At 44.4% G+C, this 16,393-nt stretch overlaps 1 protein-coding gene across 1 annotated transcript in view; it reads right to left on the bottom strand.

Moving 5' to 3' along the window:
- The window catches only part of LOC146193183 (tyrosine-protein phosphatase non-receptor type 7-like), a 50,652-nt gene that overhangs the window by 8,340 nt on the left and 25,919 nt on the right, over window positions 1-16,393 (bottom strand). The window contains exons 7-11 of the mRNA XM_084602602.1: window positions 13,377-13,455; window positions 11,923-12,128; window positions 10,212-10,325; window positions 7,900-8,057; window positions 6,665-6,778 (exon numbers count right to left, since the gene is read on the bottom strand). Coding sequence (XP_084458728.1) covers window positions 6,665-6,778; window positions 7,900-8,057; window positions 10,212-10,325; window positions 11,923-12,128; window positions 13,377-13,455 — 671 coding nt within the window. The remainder of the gene's footprint in view (window positions 1-6,664; window positions 6,779-7,899; window positions 8,058-10,211; window positions 10,326-11,922; window positions 12,129-13,376; window positions 13,456-16,393) is intronic.

Genomic DNA, 16,393 nt, shown 5'->3' with positions numbered 1-16,393 from the left:
CTCTGCTTGTCAACTGCATGGCGGCAAGAAAACGAGCTTCTAAAGCCTCAGTCGTCCACAGTGCAGTCGGCTAACCACCGTTTTTGTAGTTCACGTTTGATTGGAGACACACCCATTCTCTGTAATTGCGCCGGGAAGGAGCTTCCACTAGGTTTTTTTCTAGAAAACACATTATTTTAAAAATTTTATGGAATACACGATGTGAAAATCATGTAAATTACCTTTTCAGCGCATAAGTTTGAATAACAAATAATGTGTTGTAAAACAATTTCTTGCCACAAGTAATTTAGAAACATTTGAGCAAAGCTCGTAAAGATACTCTTGTATTTTAAAGCAAAAAACTGTTACAATCATTTTGAAATATGCGAATTGATTGATGTCACATCAGCCACTCTCTGTTAAAAAAAGACCACTTCTATATTTTTTCTACCACCAGGCGTAGTTCTCAAGCGACGCTAGTGAAACTTGACTTTTTTACTACCTCCAGGATCCTTGAGTCGATGTGGCTATGCTTCACTCTTATCTGATAAAAGGCACCTTCACCAAATATAAACAATGCGGCGTGCTCATCTACTTATTTAGAGAGGCTTTTCTCTTTTGCCTTGCTTATAGAACGGACATATCACAGGGCTCTTTCGTAACTAATAAAAACGTTCAGCCATTTTGCATTTGTGGCTTTTCTCTAGATTTTAACAAAGAATACATAGCTTCAAAAGCCTGCTATTGCACTAATGGCAAAATAACTGCTCAGTTCCCCGAGTGCATGCAGCACCGGGCATTTTATCTCTGAGAAAACGGAGGGGCCACCAGGGCCCATATTCTGAGTTTGCGTAGTTATCGGTGTCGCTATTTCACATGACCTCGAGCAGTCAGATTGGTGGAAACGCCGGAACATGACATTGCCGCCTCTTCTGGTTCCGTAGTGGCCACACCCGTTTCCGGCGTTTCGACCAATCAGATGGCTCGAGGTCACATGAAATAGCGACACTTCAATAACGACGCAAACTCGAAATACGGGCCCAGGCAAGTTAATGTGTAGTGTATGAAATGAAAAGAAACAGAAAAAGTTCCAGATTTATTTGCATGTAGCCAAGTGCTCGCAGGTCGGTTCGCATGAAGAAATTTTTTGCAAGGCTGCTTGTGGAAGTGATCGTTTCATTGTAACCACAACTTCCATTCAATGTGAAGTTCTGACAAGGCCAGCTGCCCAGACAGTGCAGGTTCAATAAATCCGTGCTGTCAGATTCGTTTAAGCCCTTTCAGGAAAAAACTGCACCATAAGAATGCACTAAATGCTCCAGAAATCACAGTGAAATTTCCTAAATTCACTAATAATATCACCGCCTTTATTATATTGGGATTTCAAGTGATGTATTGAAGTATTTACAATACAGCAGTGAGTATCTGCATCGAAAAGCTATTTCGGTTCTATACCTTGTATCGGTATCAGAGATACAATTCTTCAGGTTATTGAGTATCGGTATCGAAGATACTTTTTTGAAGTATCTTGCAAAGCACTGATAGGCATACATTCTGTGTCATGGGTCAGACTTGAGCGAGTCTGTATCTGACAGTTGTTTGATCTTCAAAGTGGCACACATTTTGTGCAACCAAGAACAAAACACAAAATTTAGAGTGCGTTATAAATAGAAAGTGGCTGTCCTGAATATTGTGGAGGAAGGCCAGGTCGAGACGGCAAGGAAAGGAATTTCGTGTCTGGCGTTTATTCCAATGCACAAAACCCAAGCGCATGCCGGAGCCGGCGCCGCGGGACGATGATGATGGTATGTACAAGAGGAAGAAGAAGATCATAGTATGTACAAATGAAAGAAGATCCGTGGAGGGCTCACACAATCTGCCCGGTAACCGGTAATATACACAAGGAATGCTCTTTAAAAAGAAAAAGATTAGAAATTTGTTAAATTTGGCAAGTTCATCACTGGTGTTGACATGGTGGTCCTTCCATTCCCTCTTAAATTTTGCCACAAATCAGATGGAGCCGTGTTTCCTAGTCACATCTCTTTGGCACCCGCAAATGCATCCACTGCAAGAAAGAAATGCTAGCAATGTGCGTAGAAAACTGGGTTCAGAATGAAGAGAAGAGCAAGACGATGTCATGGTTGATACATGTTATGCATGCAGGCATGAATGGCGAAGGGAGATGATGTTTGCAGGCCATCACTGGAGGCATAAGCCACAAACGGCAAAGAACAAGGTATGTACATACTGCAAGAAAGACACTGAAGTGATGATCGCGTAGAGTAATTAGGAATATATTCACTTTCTAACCAAACTTGTCGCTAAGGATTATACGACTAGCTACTAACTGGCGTACAATGTTGGTTTTGCAATTAACCACTATGGTTGCTCATTTCAGTCTTCACAGAGGCCATGGTTTTCTTGGCGAATAATAAAAAAAGGAACCAACTTTCTGCCATTTCCAAGAGCAACTGCATTAGGTCATAGAGCAACTGCATGAGGTCATAGATCCTTTATAGATCCTTTTCAGTTCAGGCACTGCACCACTAAAAGGGGCCGCGCTTTGTGCCTAGGCACTGAGATGATGCTGCAGTTGAAGTTTGAGCCACGCAGGCTACAATGCGGTATAGAGACCCTGTCGGTTCTGCAGCAGCTGTGCGCATTTGCTTTGCGTTTCCTTACTATCCAGTGACCTAGTTTATTTTCTGTGAATGGTTATGCGTCCTTGAGAGTAGTGCGCTTAACATCAGCGACTTTTGATGTGTGGTCTGGTGCGTTTAATGTGGCCAGGCGCTGATATTGCCGTGTTAATGACAACCCAGACAGTTCTCAAGCGCAACACTTTGAATTCTATTGCCCTCAAAATGGGGTGGTGTGTGTAGTATCGTATACAGAATGCACGGGGCAATGGACGGGGCAATGGTATGCCAACCTGTTTTGTTCCAGGATGTACCAGCAAGTACCGGAGCAACACTGAGACACAGAGACACTTTTTTTTTTCCACCGCCAATCCGCTTCACCTTGTGAAGTGGGAGAGAGCAATACCCCGTGCTGACAAGGTGTTGGGAAAAAAATTTACATTGTGCTCGTCGAGACCTTTTCAACAATATGACGATGTTTTAACCTAAAGTTCCATCTTTAATCACAATGGACACTTATCACATCTAAGACATGCAATTAGTGCAGTGCAATCATACTCAGTACAGTTATCGTATCTAAGACATACAATTAGTGCAGTGCAATCATACTCAGTACCAACTCACCAATGATATATGACTACTGCTTTAGCGAAATGTTAAATATAGATTAATTCACGACAGTTATAGTTAACTCCTAAAATTATAGTCCGGTGCAATTATACGAGACATATAATATCAAAGGATACAGGCCAAAATCTGCAGCATAAAGTTCAATTTAATAAAAAAATTAACAACTTATGCAACCAATTATGGCCTACAATTAGTTAAACTGTCCTCGACATAAGCTATCCAACGAATATGACCTGATTATACAGTAAAGTTCAAATAAATCATAATTAGCTAATTACTAATAATTACCGTATTTACTCGCATAATGATTGCACTTTTTTTTTTAAAATACTGACGCAAATTTCGGGGTGCGATCATTATGCGGGGTAAATTTTCTACAAAAAATTTTTGAGCACCGAAAACACAAACAAGTTGCAAGTCAGACGTCTTAGAACATATATCTCGATTACAACCAAAAATAAAAGCTGAGTAAGGCTTACCTTCGCAATAAACACGCACATTAAGCATCACATGGAGTGCACAATGCTCATTTATTTTTTTTTCGTCAGTACTCTAATCAAAGTCTGAATCCTCGCCATCCTCGCTTTCACTGCTGCACGACTCATCGGAAACGGCAGTGTCGTTGCTGGGAGCATCTTCACAATCCCACAGGAAGTCATCTTCCGTTCCATCCAAAGCGTTAGATATGCCTGTCTTCTTAAAACTCTTAGCCACTACCTCGTCGGGGATACTGCTCCACGCTTCTGTGATCCACGAGCACAGCATCTCCACGGATGGCCTTCTAATCTTTCCGCTCGGCGTCAAATCATGCTGGCCCATCGCCATCCACTCAGCATAAAGTCGTCGAACGTTGTCCTCGAACGGTTTGTTCAAAGACACGTCGAGAGGCTGCACCAGCGAAGTCAGGCCGCCAGGAATGACTGCAATGTCCGTGCGCAGCTCTTTCAGCTTGGCACGCACGCTGTCCACAAGGTGACCCCTAAAACTGTCCAAAACCAGAAGCGAGGGAAGCAGAAATGCTCCTGGTCTTCTTCCCCAAACAGTCTTGATCCAGTCGACCATCAGGTCTGCAGTCATCTACCCTTTCATCTGTGCACGTATATGGATGCCACGGGGAAAGTTTCCCTTCGGAATAGTCTTCCGTTTGAAGATCACGTATGGTGGCAGCTTCCGCCCGTCGGCCATCACAGCAAGCATGACTGTGCATCGCTGTTTTTCTGCGCCAGACGTCTTCACGAGGACGCTCCGAGCACCCTTCTCGTTCACAGTTGTATTCCGGGGCATGTCGAACATCAGCGGAGTTTGATCGGCGTTTCCAATTTGCGACATGAGGTAACCGCATTTTTCGCGAAGCCTAGTGACGAAGTGATGGAAGTCTATCACTTTGCTTTCATACGCGGCTGGGAGCCGCTGGCACAACGACGTCCGCCGCCTCAGGGAAAGTCCATTCCGTCACATAAAGCGAGTCGTCCAACCGAAGCTAGCGCGGAAATCCTTTGCGGCGATTCCCAGCTTCCTAGCAGTTGTGCGCGCCTGCGTCTGTATCATTTCTAATGACACTGCACAACCATCCTTGCGCAGGTCCCTCACGTATTCTAGGACCGCCTCCTCAACACGAGGGAACTTGCCCGTTTTGGGTCCACGGAAAGCCCGCCATGTCTTGTTCGTAGCCATCAGCTTCTCGCGCTGCTTCTTCCAATAGCGTATCCTCATTTCGTCCACGCCGAAATGCCTACCAGCAGCGCGGTTGCCATGCTCCAGTGCATAGTCGACAGCCTTCAGCTTGAACGCGGCGGTGTAACTGGCATACCGCCCCATGGTGAAATGGCGTAAACTCGCACAAAAACACAAAGCACGCTACGACGCTGCCGAATTGCAAAATGGCGAACGCCGCAAAGCATGGAATCATGGGAACTCCAACGATACTAGACTAGGTTGGGAACTCGTCGGAATGCATTCGCTGCGGGATGACTGCAGATCAACCACCAGGCGGCTCCATGTTCGGGGTGCGATCATTACGCGGGGAATTTAAAAAAATGGAATTTTGACCTCAAAATTCAGGGGTGCGATCATTACGCGAGTGCGATCATTATGCGAGTAAATACGGTAATTAATACTTATGCACAACACGAGCCCATGAACGTTGCGTGTTAAAATCACTAGCAAACAATAAAATTAGCCCGGTGTGGTACGTCCTCGCAAGGAAGTGCTAGCATTCAACATTTCCGACAAGCACCTTTCTAGCGCAAGCATGAAGGGAACACCATATTTGCTTCATGCCTCGGCTTCAGCCGACAGCACATCTTGGGCAGTTTGGTGAACGGCATCGTAGCGATCCTGAGGGACGCCTTAATCCTTTGAGGGTCAGATTTTTTAGAAAACTTTCCCAGATGGTGAAATTAATTTATTGCAGATTTTGAAAGTTCAATATGAGAAAAGTCAAGGAAAAGTTGTAGAAAAATATTAGGAACCGTATATTGGAGTCAACATTGCTCAACATGCAAACTCGGGAAGCTCAGGAAACTCAGTAAACAAGGAAAGCAGGAATACCTTGTGAGCGTCGATGATAAACAAGCTAACAAAAACCCCACTAAAGATGAAAATCGGCTTCTGTGGCCTCTGCACAGGTTTGATCATAAAGATAAAAAGCAAGTTTCATGCGCCTCCATTGCGATCACGCGGCAAAGCTGAACACGCTGCAACTAGAAATCACTTTTGTTAATGATCGCAAAAAAGCATTGCAATAAATTTCAAACACTTCTTGCAAGTCCTAGGAGGTGGCAGCACCTCCCAGTGAGCATGTATCGTCATTAGGGTGCGAAATTTCAAACAGAGGATTGGAACCATACCGGTATGGCAAAGGCCTAGCGGGACTGAAACCCGCTACCGTACATTTACGGAAAAAAACCCTAAAAGGGTTAAAGATCTCAGGACCTGTCCTTAAAAGCAAAGCATAAGTGTCATTCCAAATTTTGTTGCACTTTCAGAAAAATATTTGCACAGCAACAGGAAATAAGAAAGAAAAGAAGACGGAAAGGCTACAAGTGGCTTCAAACTACCACTTTTTTGCTCAAGAACATAGCGAAAAATACACTGTGCCACAACACTACCAAGAAGTAGTGTGTGTATTTGTGTTTTCATTTGTTTTTGTAAAATTTATCCAATTTGCCGCCAGCTGTGGGAACCGTGCTATAATCCAAGATAAATTTCTTTAATTGGCCCCTATGTGATGCTGCTCCAATGGAAGCACCGCAGGATTGTAACTGTGAACAGAGCAGATGCACACTTTTTGCTTATGCTGCTGATGACGAAGGCATCAGGTTTTCCGACGTAAAGAGCAGTGTTAGAATACCAAGTACCGCAGTCGTCGGTTGATTTATAAACGGGAATTTGATGTGCAATGGCCTGTTTCTTACCTGTCCCTGCGGAGTGCACACACGATGGCCAACACGTCAACGCTGTCTTCCTCGCGCAGCTGCCGGATGCCGATGCTGCTGGCCACAAAGCAACCCGTGCGCCCAATGCCAGCACTGCACAGTGCACGCGCAAGAGTAAGAATGTGCCGCAGTGACCACTGCGGCACATGGGCCACTTATCTTTGCAATAGTGAACGAAGCAGCGGTGCTGCCGTGGTGTTTCCGAGCAAGTTTGCAAACAAATTTAGAAACTAGCATAAACAAAATTGGGCCACCACGCCCGTCTCATTGTGATGCTATTGGCCCCGCTAACAGTACAAACAGTTGACGGCTGTTATATCACGTCCAGTGTGCGAGCCCGCAGTCCACAAGGATAGACTAAGCTAGCCAAACCAGCCGCGCTGTTTAGCGGGAGCACAAGACGGGTCATAGTGTTGCTTGACACTATCAACAGATTCTGGCAGTATCGCTTGGTTTCATATTTGCTTGGTTTCATATTTCATATTTGCATATTTTCAGTGATGGCGTTTATACCTATAGCCAAGAATGAGGATCTCGAGATTCATAATTTGGTCGCAAAGTACTTCGAAGGTTATATATAAATGCACAGCGCCAGTGGTGAGCTGCTTGGCTCCGCAGAAAACCTGGACTGATGCAATATTTTGAGATATGCGATTTCGAGTTAGCAATGAAGCTGTACTATTCTCTCCACTAAATGCACAGCGCCAGTGGTGAGCTGCTTGGCTCCATAGAAAACCTGGGTTGATGCAATATTTTGAGATATGCGATTTCGAGTTAACAATGAAGCTGTACTACTCTCTCCACTTTTTTTTTTCTAGGCGTTTTTTCTAAAATCGCTTTGCTAGTGCATGTAGGCAAAAAAAGCGCAACAGGAGGGCTTTAGTGATGCGCGATACCATTTGCGCCACTGGAAGACAAAAACCTTGGTGCAGCAAGTTCACTATAATATAAAGAAGTTTCTCCTACCAACTACAACTTGATTATATCGAGGTTCAAGTGTTTGACTGACTTTTTCGGCCAAAAATAATAGTGCCAAACAAACTGTGTTTCATTTCATATTCAGCTTGGCTTGTTTTGGATCAAAGAATTCGGGTACGAATATTTTTTGCAGTCCTGAAAAATTGGTATCATCGAGACTCTACTCCATTTTGTTTGGCACCTTTCTGGCATAAAACATGCCCTTGCCCACAACCATGGACCAGGAAGAGACTTGCCTGCAGTGGACGACGACCGGTCCGTGGGAGTGGGCCTGCAAGCGCTCCACCTCGAGGGCCAGCGACAGCAGCTGGTTGGGAGACTCGGGCGCCCGGTGGTCGGGCCATGCCGTGTACCACAGGTGCTGCACGTGCCGCACCCGCTCCTCCCCACTCTTCTGCACGAGAAAGAAGGAGGGAGCAAGTGAAACACAGGGCCCTCCACACGGGGAAGCCGGTTTTCAAATCATTAGCTGAGATGCACAGTGTCTGAGAAGGAAGGCAAGTCAAACACTCTGCGAATGGCACATATCCCGGCACCTCTTTGATGCCTGTGCACAGCACTGGCACAACATATACTGTTGCTTTTTGAGCCCTAAAACTTAACGTATTCCTACACTCAATGCTACCTCAGAGCCCTCAGTCCCTTGCCAGTAGAAATTCTGGTGTACCATATTGTTGCCATTTGTGAATAGAAGCGACATTGCAAGGACAGCGACAAAAGGTAGCACGCTGTCCCATCGGTACCTTTTGTCGCTGTCTTTTGTGTTTTTCCACACTAGTTGCAATGTCGCAGTCATTAACGAATACACACCAACTAGCCCAACTGTCTTCCATGATCATTTGTGAATAGAAGCAGTCATAATCTCTGTCACATCAGTTCAGAATGATGTGACAGACGTGCGCTGTTACCTATGTCGCACAACATGCCAGTATGCTGTCAGTGCTTCTATTGCAATACAACCCTGCTATAATAAACTCGGATATAGTAAAGTGAAACTAAAGTCCCAGTTCATCTTCTATAGACAACTGTATATCCCCCCTCCCTTAGAGTAAATACACTTTTGGTAAAAATCAGTTATAGTAAAGTGCACCTGTTCACGGCGACGACTCCTACAATATGACATTGCCGCCCACGCACTGCCTAGAATCGCGAGGAAAATATTTTTTTTTGCATTTGAAAACAGAAAAATAACACTGAGTGTCCTTTTAAGTGGCTTTACCACTAGGCTTAGCAGCGTTCTGGAGAAGCCTACTTTACGGAGACCTTGAAGCCGTGAGGGAAAGCATGCAGTGCTTAAGAAAAAAAAAAAAAAAAAAGTAAAGCTGTCTGCAAACATAGAAACGAGGTGGCGCAGTCCATTCAGAAATTAAGGGAGAGTAAAAGTGCAGCAAGGAATAGGGAAGGGGAAGAAACAGGCAAATATTCACAGTACTGTGCAGCCCAAAGCATGAGGCAGCGGAGACAACAAGTGGAAGTGCGGCGTGTACGGTCTTGCAGCACTTGACTGCCATGCGCATTTATCATTTATTGTCTTTTAAAAAACAAAAACAGCAAAAAGTGACACCGTGTTCATGCAAGGCTTTGATTTTCACATGAAATCACTCGGTTATATTTCATGTTGTCCTCGTGATTAAGAGGCACTTCCACTAGATGTAAAAAATTTTTATAAGTGAAAAAAATTGCACGAAAGGATGATAAGAGAGAGATGGAAGCTATATCACAGTGATTTTTCTTTTTCATTAAGCAACAAGACGTGGTCAGTAAGTGGCCATTTAACTACCAGACAGCATCTTCAGGACCATGTCATCACGAACCACTGATATAGTAAAGATTTTCGCTGGTCCCAGTGAGTTTACTATGAAGGGGCTTTACTGTACCTGCCAGCACGCGATGTGCAACGGAATGTCCAATAAAATTTTCAAGCACCACAGTCTGAATAGTTCAGAAGCAATTGCCAGGCCTCCACAGAAACTTACAGACAGCAACCATGTACCGAGTGCAGTAAAAACTATGGTGCTATCATAGTAGGATGCCACAAGTGCTTCCCCACCACCCCGCACTTCACCGACAGGAAGTGTGGTGAGACTGGAAGTGCACACTAGCCACACCAAGTGGTCCAGAAGAACATCCTGATACAAGCCTCTCATAGAGGCTGTGCCAGCGTTTATGAACACAGCCTAAGGCACAAATTTAGCCTTCGTGAGCAAGGTACAAAAACAGTAACGTTTAGGTGTAGCAGTGTCAGTTGGTTTGCATTGATAAAAAAAAATTTAAGACTGTGAGAAAGCACTTGCATTGCTTCGCCCACCTTTTGCATGCATCTGTCTCGCACTTCTTCAAAGATGATTGCATAGGAATTATGCGCTTGACAATGCAATAACCAAAGCCAGTACTGGCTGGCATATACCCTTGACTCGCCCTGTGCTCACTCTAAGATGAGTGAAACACTGCGTCAGAAAACAAGAGTGGCTCTTTGAAAACTGAATAGTACACTGCCTTAGTTAGGGGCTGTTGTGCTGGTCTGCCCTCAAGGTAGAGAACAATGTACCTGCAAAGTCAACTCCCGCAAGGTGTAGCCATCACGTGCCAACATCCGTACCACCTCAACCACAAAGGGCCCGTATGTGCCTCGTACTTCTGGCAGGTACCTCTCACACTTCACCTGCAAAAAGAAAGGGAGCATCTCAGACTTCTCACCTCCTCTGGTGCTTTGCAAATTGTGCAATATACAGGAAAGAGTAGGAAATGCATAATAACTCAACACTCTTGGAAGTTCAGATCAACGCACCAAGCAATGAACTGCTCTAAGAACAAACCATGCCACAACCTTGCTTTGAGTCAGAAAGTTCTAGTACTAGTTGGAAAACAAAGACCTAGGATGAACTTTGGGGCTCCGCACTTTTCTAGTGCCATCTGCCACACATCACGCTGCTATATGGGTGCTGCATGATGTAGACACACTTGCGCAAACACAAAATGCTGGATACATCCAGGATGTATGTTCACACTCCGTGGTGATGTCTGTGCACCAGCAGGCTGTGAAATGCTGCCTTGCTTGCAGAAATTAGAGCTGAACGTTGAGTGGCACGCACTTTGGACAATAGGTGCGCACACAGACTTCAGTTACAGCATCAGTTCAGAGCCACACATAGTACAGGCAGGCAAGAAAAATGCAACCCATCCAATCATTCAAAGTAGACCTTGGTTAGCATCACCTTTCCTTTACTGTCTGTAGTGATTACAGGAAATTGCCAAAGGCTACAATTGTGTCTCAAACCCACGAACTTCTGCGTACTAAGCAGTCAACATACCACACTGCAGCGAGCCTCTTTTTGAATGCGAAACAGAGGAAAACCTTTCTGGTATGTTTTTCAGTGCCAGCCGAACGTGCCCAATGAGACGTACACACAGTGAGAAGCAAGCAACCATGCGAAAAAATTTACACCACTGTCAGCAGCATTTAAAAATTTTTTAGCAAACCCTATGATCTTTGAGCCTGCAAAAGCTTTGTGGCACCAGCAATTGTTCTGCATAGGCAGAGCATGCTGAATGCCTTCCAACAGATCACCATCTGCCTTCCTGAGCAAGGGGTGAGCTCAGTTACTCTGCAACCACCTTCTTCACAGAGGTTGCAACCTTTTAAAGAATGGCTGCCTCTGCGAGTACACGGTAAAATGAGAAATATAGTTTGGAAAGTTTTGTTTACATATGTTTCTAAGAATCACACTTCAATTCGATACCTCCAGCTGAGGGCAGCTGTGATGCACACAAATTGCAGTGTTCTAAATGTACGCTGCCTCTGAAATGGTGATTCATATTTTTGGAATCTGTTCTAGGGTGCACCCAGCTTTTCTTCACGTGGGGATGATGTCACAGATGCACATGCAGTGAAATTATAAAAACCCTTTGGTAATTTTTATTCACACGCATTCCTATGAGGCACCATCCTGACCAGGATGCAAAACTGGCCACTAGTGTGGCGCCGAACGCAGTGTCAACAGTGGAGGTGCCTGGCGGGTGTACGGTGTTTATGTCCAGGATCAAATATATATTTGGTTTTGCTTATGGACAAAAATTATATAACGAAAAGTAATCTAAATAGCACTGACGACAGGACAAGGAACAAGAGACAAACACGTCTCTTCTGCGTTTGTCCCTGGGATAAAATAGCCATTCACAACTAGGGCTGCTTTTGTGGTTTAATTTCTGCACACAGGTGTTAATAAGATTCTGCTACAAAAGAAGCGTGTTGCCCTCACCTTGGCATCTTCAACCAGGTTGGTGATCATGACGATGGCTGGGGCCCGTTCTTGCCACACCATGGCCCAAAAGTCTGCCACCGTGTGGGCCAGGGGTCCCTGGGTGGCAATGTAGGCCCGTGGCGCACCTCCGTAACCCCTCAGGTAGTTGGCGTTGATGTACTCCTCCTCTGTGCCGCGCAGGAGGCGCACCCGGCTGTGCTCGTCTACGGCAGCAACAAAAGCAGACGGCGCCAAGGCTCCCACTGGAACTAGAGTCACAGGACTGCAAACATATTGTTTTGTTTTCTCCAAGAACTCGGCTTCAAGATGCAAAAAAAAAAAAAAAGTAGGTAAAAGTGAACAACATATCGATGCCATTCACCAATTCCAGCATGACTTTCCTGATGTAACTTCAGGTAAGGTACACACAGTTCATGCTCTTTGCAAATGGTGGGGTCACAACGGGAGGACAGCTTCAAGGCACAAAGAGTGGTTCAACAAGCTTGCGTCACTCGCTGCTTTGATTAACACTACTCTTTAGTGCCCCTTAGGAACTCTCGACACTGCACCCAACATGAAAGACACCACGAAAAAAAAAATATATATATATATCTTTAACACAACTCTATGAAGGACAGGTCAGCCCATTGTACTAAGAAAGCAAAATACATCCAGACTTCGCTATGAATGGATTCAAAAGACGCCTGTGAATCCTTAGGTCGCAGCAATTGCTTCGTTACATTGAAGGTTGCATGCCAGCAGGCTTTCTGTCACTGCGAAAACTGAAGACTGAAGCTGCCATTTAATCTACTGCCAATGTGAGCAGAGGGAGCCTTCAAAATGTGCACAGAGTGACCCTGGAGCCATGGCCCCCCCTGAGTCCTCTTCACCTACCTCAAAGCAAGAGCCCACAAGCCGCTTGCGATTAAGCCATGAAGAGGTGTGGACATGCCAACATAGGGCTGTGAAATTATGCACCTGCCTCATTTACTTTACATGTGGTCTACAACAAAACAGTACCAGTACGACAGACTACTAAGAGCCTTGCTTGTGCGCCAACAATGCAGGATTGTCATAGAGCCAAAAATAAAGAAAATAGAAAGACTGGTGCTTTCAATCCTGTCCCACTCAAGATGAACAGTGACTACAGAGTTCCATTTCACGTAAAACATAGGCGGCCCCAGTGCGATAGCAGTGTGACTGTAATGCACACACCAAATGTGGCAGCATTCGAGCTGGCACCAGTGCATTTTCCCTACCACTGCAGGGAGGGAAGTGCATTGCAAACCTCTTCAAAACCATTGCTTCACTTCCCAAGAAAAAGAAAGCTCAAAAGTGGAAAAACCACAGGCGCTAGCGAAAATTTCAAGAATGCAAGGCAAGCATTAAGCACCAAGAAGAAGTGGCAGCACCCTTTTGTGCAGAACCAAACCTAAGCTTCCCAGGGCTAGTTGTGGCCTAGCCAAACTCACTTGGCAATATGCTCCTGTAGCGATTCTTGGCCCCACAGCCAGCGATTTCAGCACGCTCAGGGTGGTTCATGGGAATGTCCTGCGTGCGAGTGAGTGGAAGCAACATCAGTGAGATCGGTGTACTACAGCATCCTCGTAATACTCTGCCTAATGTTTAGGAAAGAGGAGAAGGATGATGTCTTATTTGAATAGCAAAAACGCTACAACATTAATCATGCCTCGTCTGTCCCATCGGTCAAGGGCCCACAATGGTGGCAGACTGAGCCAAAAATGAGGAAACTTGCACACACATGGGCACATAAAAACAGGTGCCCCCCTTTTACAGCAGCTGGCAGAAGCTATAAGTAGTATGCTGCACTGTTAAGACTAGAAGAGTAGCCAATCCCATACCATCGAAAATGCCGCAACCTTTATTCAACTAAGTACAAAACTATGCTGCTATTTTTTGCTTTTCCTTCCACAACATTTGCTTGCACAAATGGAACTATGAGGATGCAGACAGCACGATAGTGGAAAGCACCTCCAGAAGAGAAGAAAAAGAAAAACTGAACTGGCAAATACTAAGAAAAAAGAAAAGAAAGGAAGGAAGAAAGAAAAGAAGCATGAAAATGAACACAGTAACAGATCACACAAATACAATGGTGTCCAAGCTCCCAAGCATATCTCCAACCGCACCTTTCGGCATTAGGCATTACATACCAGACTGGCCATTCAAACATGTAAATCAGAGTGACCAACCACATGCAGCAGGCACAGCTGAGCAAACTAATGATGAAAAAGAATTTAGTGAAAGGTAAGCTAGTCAGCCAAACCAACATTATGTATTGTGGGGAACAATACGTCCAATGGGTTATCCCATGCTCGTGCTTTCAATAATAGGTAAAAACATGAACGCTTATCCTTCTAGCTAAAACAAACCAATATCATTGTTCTCCACTCACAGCCCATTCCAAGGTCCATAAATACAATACTTGGCCAACCAGTTCCATAAAGCCAAGACACAACCTTATGCCAATTCATTTCAAGTTTCAGCCTATTTATGAGCATCATGATTTTGATTTGGTTGTGCAGTCGAACGTCGTTTTAACGAAGTTGGATTTAGCATGAAAATTTGTAACAGCCAATATGTCTTAAAGTATGCACACAAATTCCTGCAAACAAGTCTGCTAATAACCCTAAGCAAAAGGCACTCTAATACATAAACACAAAAAGGTCAAAAAATAAAAAAAAAATTTACTGTATTTTTCGGTGTATAAGATGCGGTGTTTTGACAAAATTTTCAGTAGTGCATCTTATACAACAAGGTGTCTGATGCAAGTCTTTTTTTTACGTCCTGTGCAATATTTATAGGCGAACTTTATCGTGAAACGGTAGCAGTAGTGACTCCTGAAATTACAATATTTACAGTCGTTATGGTGTTCTAGATTTGTACAGCTGTCTCACTGGCAGAATACCAAAAAGTGATTACGTTCATGCTCCTCACCCTTTCCACGCTGCCAAGACAAGCCAGATAGAGCCGAATCTCTTTTCCAGTTACGATTTATAACATTGTTTGATGGCTGTTGCATGTGCGTTTTCTCCTTCCTACATGTACTTTGCCGCGTGCGCTAGAGCGCTCGCACACAGCGATGATCAGCACAGTAATTATGAGCGCAAAGAGGACGCCTGAGCGCTGTCACGAGAAATCGGCCACCGCATACCAAAATGAAGCCTCTCAAGGCTCTGAGCAAAAATAAATGTTCCTGCTCTCACTGAGCTAGAGATTTTTTGTGGATAAGAGTTGCATCTTTTTTTCTATCACTTGGACGTGCATGTAACAGATTTCCTTTCAGGCACATATCGCCCGATGGTTGGGCAAGTGTATATAGTCAAGTCCTATTGCCCTATTCTGAATAAATCGAGGTGCTCCTTATACAAGGGTGTGTCTTATACACCAATATTTTTGTTTAAAGCCTCTAAATATTGGAGGTCCGTCTTATACAAAGGTGCATGTTATAAACCAGAAAATATGGTACTAGAAACTTGCTATAAACATTAAATCTTATCTTTCGTTTCATGCTGGAGAGCAAGAATGAACACACAAGAAGGGATGTTGTCCTCGCGCACAGACACATTGATTTATATGATGGTGCAATCTTGGCCATGTCAGCAGCCCCTGCGCTGTTCTGTTCTCACTCTGCTCTTTACTTTCCTGCTTCGCTGCCACCACTACTGCAAGTAAGGACACTGAAAACTTCTGAAACCGCATATAAATGGTATGAGAGTGAGAAGAGGCCAAGATACACCATCAATTTTGAACAGAACATCATGTGGCTCATTAAAAAAAAAAAAAAAAAAAAAAAAAAAAAAAAAAAAAAAAAAAGCATCTAGAAAAATACTCTCTAAAGCAACAGAGAAGTTGATTTCTAAAACTGAAATAAACGCTGAGAAAGGTCTACGAAATTTCCAAAAAGTAAATACTGAAAAGCCATACGCAATAGCACTGCACTCCCTGGGAGATGTGGAGATCAATTCACTGCACAATCATGAGAAAGGAAATAAGAGAGGAGCACAGAATACTACTACCAATGGTGAATACTGAACCAAGGCACAAAGCTCTGAACCAGTCATCAGTTCTGGAATTGTTTCGCTGCAGTAGCAGCAGCACTATTGTTGGTGCCAAGCATGTCTTGGGAGTACGGTACACAAATTACAGTAGAATCTTGGTGATATAAATCCTGTGGGATCATGGGAAAATTTGTATCATCAAACAGAACAGGAATCGGCATGCAGGAGCACGAGAAAGGCACTCACACAGGCATGTTTACGACTGTGCGGCCACAGCTCACCATTCGCGCCGCATACGTGAAAGATGATCGCAACATCAGCCATGTGCGGGCTACACGTCTCCACAAATTTCTCGCGGTGCTTAGAGCAACAGGTGATCGCAACTTTGGTGATGCACTGGCTGCGCACCACCACCAACTGATCCCTGTTCGTATAGCGCAGCTAGCGATCATAAAGTGAACGACGTGCTG

Source organism: Amblyomma maculatum, chromosome 4 (assembly GCF_055883805.1).
Source record: "Amblyomma maculatum isolate TAMU_Amacu chromosome 4, ASM5588380v1, whole genome shotgun sequence".
In the NCBI taxonomy this organism is placed as follows: domain Eukaryota; kingdom Metazoa; phylum Arthropoda; class Arachnida; order Ixodida; family Ixodidae; genus Amblyomma; species Amblyomma maculatum.
This window is presented reverse-complemented; position numbering and strand designations above follow the sequence as displayed.